At 46.2% G+C, this 7,500-nt stretch overlaps 1 protein-coding gene across 6 annotated transcripts in view; it reads left to right on the top strand.

Moving 5' to 3' along the window:
• ehbp1 (EH domain binding protein 1) overlaps window positions 1–7,500 on the top strand; it is a 202,263-nt gene that overhangs the window by 513 nt on the left and 194,250 nt on the right. For 5 of the 6 annotated variants that reach the window (XM_077582804.1, XM_077582805.1, XM_077582808.1 and 2 more), the window contains exon 2: window positions 4,383–4,806. In XM_077582804.1, the coding sequence (XP_077438930.1) occupies window positions 4,703–4,806 (104 nt within the window). In that variant the 5' untranslated portion in view covers window positions 4,383–4,702. Of the gene's footprint in view, window positions 1–4,382; window positions 4,807–7,500 lie in introns of those variants that run through there. The other variant, XM_077582809.1, reaches the window with a different exon arrangement.

A 7,500-nucleotide genomic window follows, 5' to 3' on the forward strand; every position in this document is an offset into this window, starting at 1 on the left:
CAAAAATATATCCATCGCGACACCGGCTACTCACTGGATTAAGCGGTATCATTCACCCTAAAACTACCCATCTGACAAAATGTCCGCGGTTATTTTTGTGGCTGGTGGCATCCAAGCGAGACAAAATTTAAAATACAATTTTATTTATATTACAGGGTGACACAACCGTTTAATTGAATAACAACATGCTTCGTTAAGGGACTCTCAGGAGGTCCTCAGTTTACAACGGCGTTTTGTTTTATTTGCAGTACTGTAGCGACGTAAGAAGAGTGTTAACGTAAGTCGGACCGTGACGTGAATTTCTGCCATAAATCCAGTAAATATTTGTATGGCGGGAAAAAACGTTTTAAGTCATAAAAATACCAATTACTACATTCCTATGAGCCATTTCATTACGTTTTTGACTGAGTGATACATAGCTACAGTAAATTTACAGGTGATAGGAACCAAGTGGTGCTGGGAATAGGAACAAATATGTGAGGAAGGAGTAGGTTATGTTTAAATAAACATAAAGGTAAAATGTGTACAATTGTCTACTTTAATAATTTTAACTGTTTATAAACCACACTTAAAAATCTTAAAACAACAACTTTTTTAAATCTGTAGCACAATCACAATGTTGTGGCATATTAAAATGTTATAGAAAGAGCACAAAACAAAAACACAAATCGCTGAGGTGTTCAACGAATAGCAAATACGAATTGGTGACTTATCGAGGAGGAATCTTTATTTTTAGTTTGCGACTGGAGGCGGGGCTCGTTGGCGAGCGCCTGGTGGCCAGGCCTACTCCCATGGCGCCCAGCCGGGCTAAACCCGAAGAGGCAACATGGGTCCCCTTTCCCATGGGCTCAGCACCGGTGGGAGGGGCCAAAGGGATCGGGTGCGTAGTGGGATGAGCGGCAGCCAAGGGCGGACTGATTTCCGGCTACAGAAGCTGGCTCTTGGAACATGGAATGTCACCTCTCTGGCGTTGAAGGAGCCCGAGCTGGTGTGTGAGGCAGAGAAGTTCCGACTAGACATAGTCTATAGACATAGACTCGCCTCTACACACAGCTTGGGCTCTGGTACCAGTCCTCTCGAGAGGGGTTGGACTCTCTTCCACTCTGGAGTTGCCCACGGTGAGAGGCGCAGAGCACGTGTGGGCATACTTATTGCCCCCCGGCTTGGTGCTTGTACGTTGGGGTTCACCCCGGTAGACGAGAGGGTAGCCTCCCTCTGCCTTCGGGTGGGGGGATGGGTTCTGAATGTTGTTTGTGCATATGCACCAAACAGCAGTTCAGAGTACCCACCCTTTTTGGAGTCCTTGGAAGGTGTGCTGGAGCGCGCTCCCTCTGGGGACTCCCTCGTTCTGCTGGGGGACTTCAACGCTCACGGGGGCAATGACAGTGAGACCTGGAGGGGCGTGATTGGGAGGAACGGCCCCCCCCGATCAGAACCCGAGTGGTGTTTTGTTATTGGACTTTTGTGCTCGTCACGGAATGTCCATAATAAACACCATGTTCAAACATAGGGGTGTTAATATGTGCACTTTGCACCAGGACACCCTAGGCCGCAGTTCAATGATCGACTTTGTAATCGTGTCATCGCATTTGCGGCTGCATGTTTTGGACACTCGGGTGAAGAGAGGGACAGAGCTGTCAACTGATTACCACCTGGTGGTGTGTTGGCTCCGATGGTGGGGGAAGATGCCGGTCAGACCTGGCAGACCTGTCTGGCGGTATCCCCTGTCAGAAAGAGGATTCCTACCTCCGGCAGAACTTCTCCCTTGTACCGGGAGAGACGGCCGATCGGAGCTGTGGTCGGTGCCTGTCGCGGCAGCAAACCTCAAACCCGCTGGTGGGATGCCGTCAAGCTGAAGAAAGAGTCCTATCAGGCCTTTCTGGCCTGTGCGACTGACAGGTACCGGCTGGACGAGTGGAACGCAGCTTTGGCGGTCGCTCAGGCAAAAACTCGGACATGGGAGGAGTTCGGTGAGGCCATGGAAAACAACTTCCAGACAGCTTCGAGGATATTCTGGTCCATCATCCGGCGTCTCAGGAGGGGAAGCAGTGCACCGTTGACACTGTGTTGTATAGTGGAGATGGGGTGGTGCTGACCTCGACTCGGGACGTCGTGAGTCGGTTGGCTGAGTACCTTGAAGTTCTCCTCAATTCCACCAACACGTCTTCCTTTGAGGAAGTAGAGTCTGGGGACTCTGAGTTGGGCTCTCCTATCTTGGGATTTGAAGTCACTGAGGTAGTTGGAAAGCTTCTTGGTGGCAGGGCGCCGGGGGTGGATGAGATCTGCCCGGAGTTCCTAAAGGCAATGGATGTTGTGGGGCTGTCGTGGTTGACACGCCTCTACAACATCGCGTGGACATCGGGGACAGTGCCTCTGAATTGGCAGACCGGGGTGGTGGTCTCCCTTTTTAAGAAGGAGGACCGGAGGGTGTGTTCCAACTATAGATGGATCACATTCCTCAGCCTCCCTGGTAAGGTCTATTCATGGGTGCTGGAGAGGAGGGTTCGTCGGGAAGCCGAATCTCGGATTAAGGAGGAGCAGTGTGGTTTTCGTCCCGGCCGTGGAACAGTGGACCAGCTCTTGACCCTCTGCAGGGTCCTTGAGAGTGCGTGGGAGTTGGCCCAACCAGTCCACATGTGTTTTGGGGATTTGGAGCAGGCGTTCGACCGGGTCCCTCGGGGAGTACTGTGGGGGGTGCTCCGTTAACGAGTCCCCTGATATGAGCTGTGCGGTCCCTGTACGACCGGTGCCAGAGCTTGGTCCGCAGTAAGTCGAATTTGTTTCCAGTAGGGGTGTTAAAAAAATAGATTCGGCAATATATCGCGATATTACAGCACACACTTCTCGTATCGATTCATATGCAGCCGAATCGATTTTTAAACATACATTTTTAAATGGAAATATTCAACAAAATGTCTTACTTAGGGTTAGGTTTCACACTTAGGGTTAAGTTTCACACTTTATGCATGGAAGAATGTTATATTAATGGAATATTTAGCCATAATATTTTATTTCAATGCTGTTCAGACATGAAACAGATTCTAACCTGTTTTTCAATACAGTGGCTCACAGTTATAAGCCTGAAGTACATTTTCATACAAATCTTACAGTGTACATGTACAAGTTTACTGATGAGTATTTTCTAAATTTTTGTTTAAAAAAAATCGCAATAATTGACTTATTGATTAGTTTTAAGATTAATCGGTATCAAACCGAATCATGACCTATGAATCGTGATACAGATTTAATCAAGCAAGGTACTAGGCAATTCACACCCCTAGTTTCCTAGGGTTGGACTCCGCCAAGGCTGCTCTTTGTCACCGATTCCGTTCATAACTTTTATGGACAGAATTTGCTAGTGATTCTGTTCATAACTTTTATGGACAGAATTTCTAGGCGCAGGGTCCATGATGTGGTGTTGTTGAATTCATCAAGCTGTGATCTCAAACTCTCACTGGAGTGGTTCACAGCCGAGTGTGAAGCGGTTGGGATGAAGTTCAGCACCTCCAAATCCAAGACCTTGGTCCTCAGTCGGAAAAGTGAGGCGTGCTCTCTCTGGGTCGGGGATGAGATCCTTCCCCAAGTGGAGGAGTTCAAGTATCTTGGGGTCTTGTTCACGAGTGAAGGCAGGATGGAGCGGGAGATCGACATGTGGATCGGTGCTGCGTCTGCAGTGATGCGGACTCTGTATCGGTCCGTTGTGGTGAAGAAGGAGCTGAGCCGAAAGGCACGAAGCTCTCGATTTACCAATTGAGCTACCTTCCTACCCTCACCTATGGTCACGAGCTTTGGGTCGTGCCCGAAAGAACAAGATTCCGTATACAAGCGGCCAAAATTAGTTTCCTCCGCAGGGTATCCGGGTTCTTCCTTAGAGATAAGGTGAGAATTCGGTCATCCGGGAGGGACTCGGGGTCGAGCCGCTACTCCTCCGCATTAAGAGGAGCCAGCAGAGGTGGCTCGGGCATGTGGTTCGAATGCCTCCTGGACGCCTCCCGAGAGAGGTTATTACGGGCTGAAGTGTCTGGGGGAAGTCTGGGCATCCCTCCCTAAAGCTGGTGCCCCCGCGACCCGACCTCGGATAAGCGATAAAAGATGGATGGATGGATGGATGGACTTGGCAGCTGATCAACTGCTAACTTCCCCCACTGTCAAGAGTGATCCAGAATTTTCTCTGCATCACTATGAGAAAGTTACCATCTTACCACAATACTTTTTCTGGAATCAACCATACATGGAGCCTCCTCGCCCGCTTGCCTGACCTTTATTAGAATTTTTCATCATACTAATATTTGCTATCTAGCTGTCAATAATAAAAATACCTTTTTTGTGTATGTAATACGTTTTCATCCTCAACTCTACTGACTTTTCCCTCTGCTTTGCAGGAGACTCCTGGGATGTCACAATAGCATCAACAGCCAGCTGATTACTCATCATGCCGCTAGAAATTGTGGAATGTTTTCCTTCGCAAGATAATGCACGTCTCACCATGCTTGTGCCGCTGAGATCCTGAGTCCTGACACCGGGATTTCTCTCTCAGCCGCCTTTCTTGGATGTCTTATCTTGTGTGTGTCTTTCGCTAAGATATTAACTATGTGTCTGGTGGCCGCCTCGCCGCAGTAAACATTGGCGTGAAGTGGTGCGAACGGGGAAGAAAAAACAACCTAAAGAAGTAGCCCTTCCTGGGGGACGGGATATCTACAACATGGCTTCGGTTTGGAAGCGACTGCAACGTGTTGGGAAGCACGCCTCCAAATTCCAGTTTGTGGCATCCTACCAGGAGCTCATGGTGGAATGTACTAAGAAATGGTGAGTGGCGGGGTGTGTATGCGATGGCCACAACACTGTCATTTAAGCCCCTTGAAAACCGTGTGTGTGTGTGTGTGTGTGTGTGTGTGTGTGTGTGTGTGTGTGTGTGTGTGTGTGTGTGTGTGTGTGTGTGTGTGTGTGTGTGTGTGTGTGTGTGTGTGTGTGTGTGAGTGATTTAGAACGCAGAGTTCATTTATCTAGGCCATGTTTGATACACACACTTTGGGGTGCCGTGGTGGCGACTTGTAAGCATGTGTTTGTTTGTTCCTTGTTGTGACCCATGGCTTTGAGTAGCGTGTTACCTCCTACAGGGATGCTACTGGCAATCTGCTGTGTGGACTTGTGGAACTATGTTTTAATTACTGTGGAATCTCAACAGTTGGTCTGGCGATGATAGCCTGACTTGTAGGTCTTTTGAAATTGCCTATTATTACTATTTATTATTACTTTTTTTGTATAAGTGCTTCATTGTCTATATGTGTCCTCTGATTGGCTGGTGACCACACTTATAGACAAACAACCATACACGTTCACACCAATATAGAATATGTAATAAACCTAACATTTGCAATTACCGGATAAATTACAGTAATTTCTGAACTACAAGGCACACCTGATTATAAACCGCGCTAGCTAAATTTGGGGACTACTCGAGTTTGTTACACATATAAGCCGCACCGACTGTAAGCCACAGATGTTTTAATGTTATCGCACCGGGATCCCGCTACTTTCTTTTCCATAATGAGGACACATATTGTCTCGCTCTCGTTCTGTCTCTCCTACTGTATTTGGGCTCACTTGGTTTGTTTTGCTCTGCCTGACGCTCTCGCGCTTCATTTATAGTCCCCCCCCCTTGTGATCTGGTGGATAAGCCACACTTTTGTATTAGCCGCAGGGTCGAATGCAAGTGAAAAAAGTAGCAGCTTATAGTTCAGAAATTACTGTACTTTGTGAGAGAGCTGAGATTCAAACCGCGTGCTGAACTGTGATGCTGATGTGCCAACCACTAGGTCCACTTTGCTCCCCCTTGGAACATTATTTCTAGACATTGTTTTCTCATCTGATGTCCACCTAATCCACCAGCATTCCGGCGTGGATGATATTTTTTTGTCGTCGGAGGTCCCATTATGACACACAGATGTCTGCACACCAATACAGACTAAAGATACTTATACACATACATCTAGAAACTGAATACCAGTTTCTAGATGTTCCTTTGGAAAAGGGCCAATGAGTGTTCCATCCAGCCAGGAGAAACTCCGCTGTTCCAGGAAGAGGTTCAGAAAGTGTGTGGAGATCCTTGGCCCCGCAGGCTCGTATTGTGAAGCGGCTCAGCCGTAGGTGGGATCGACACAGGCCCTGGCACACCGCCTAGACCCGGGACAGATGTGTCAGAGAATGGAATGAGGAGAATGTATGTCTTTCCAGAGCAGAGTGAAGGCTGGGCGGGCTCATCTTAGACAATCAGTGGTACACTTTGTTTTTTTTCTTCCATCGTGAGCTCGGCATTTTGCTCCCATTTGATTTCCATCCATCCATTATCCGAACCGCTTATCCTCATGCTTTTTACTTAATACGTTTGGTAAAAGACTACACCTCCTTTCCCGCATGTAATCTGATTCTTTAGATTAAAATCAGGCCTCTTCCAGGATAAAAACTTGGATATGTATCGGATATTTGCCAATGTGAGTGGCGCATAAACAGCACAGATAGGATATAACCCATTAGTGACCAGTGGAGCTGTGGATGTTAACGAAATAGACTCGCCTGGACTCAATTGGAGGGCGGAAGTTTTGTGAGGTTTTGGAACTTTTGAAGCAGGGTTCGGAGCGCTGAACATATCAGATCAGAACTTTTTTAAAAAAAATTTTTTTTTAAAAAGTTTCTAGAAACTACTAGTTCCTAGTGGAAATTTTAGGCTTTAATTTGTGAGCTGTTTTTCACAATGTTTCTGGTTCTTCTTGAGTTCCCAATAATCTGTCAGGTCATGATGTAGCCTCAATCGACCTCAGTGCCTCTATAAAGGTGTCATCTTACTTTTCTTCTCAACATGTCTTACTCTTTAATGTCCTTCTGTTTACTCCTTGGGTCTTTATTAACTCTTTGACTGCCAGACGTTTTCAGAAAAGGGATGCCGTGGGTGCCAGCCGATTTAAGCATTTTGACTGATCTTTCAAGGTCCACAGAAAATTTTTTGTTTGGACTATGGAAACACACATACTACCAAATGAAAGATTGAACTCTCATCTTTCATCAGGAAAAAAAGTTTGTTTCTACCTTATTCCGTTCTTCAGTAATCAACAATAGAAAATGGTTAGTTTCACCCAAATGCTCTGTTTTGAAACAAAAAACGGAGAAATCAAGCTTTTTGTGAAACAATATTATTTCATGTACTCCAGTGAATTTGACACCTTTTTTTTCCATGAATGATGCCACAAACACCTAAACAGTGCTTTACTTCTGTAAAACACTACCACCAACAATGAAAAAGTGTTTTTTGATAGCAAAATATGTTTATTTACATTCAACAGTGTAACAATTTGACAAAACAATTTGGCAAACTATTTACAAATGTGTGCAACCGTGGTACTATTTACAATTGTGTGGATGTTTCAAATACAGTTTTTCTTTTTGTAACACTCCCCTGCGTGCAAGGCGACGCAGCAGGATTTGCACAACAGATTAGTTTCACTG

Source organism: Vanacampus margaritifer, chromosome 12, assembly GCF_051991255.1.
Source record: "Vanacampus margaritifer isolate UIUO_Vmar chromosome 12, RoL_Vmar_1.0, whole genome shotgun sequence".
NCBI classification, from domain to species: domain Eukaryota; kingdom Metazoa; phylum Chordata; class Actinopteri; order Syngnathiformes; family Syngnathidae; genus Vanacampus; species Vanacampus margaritifer.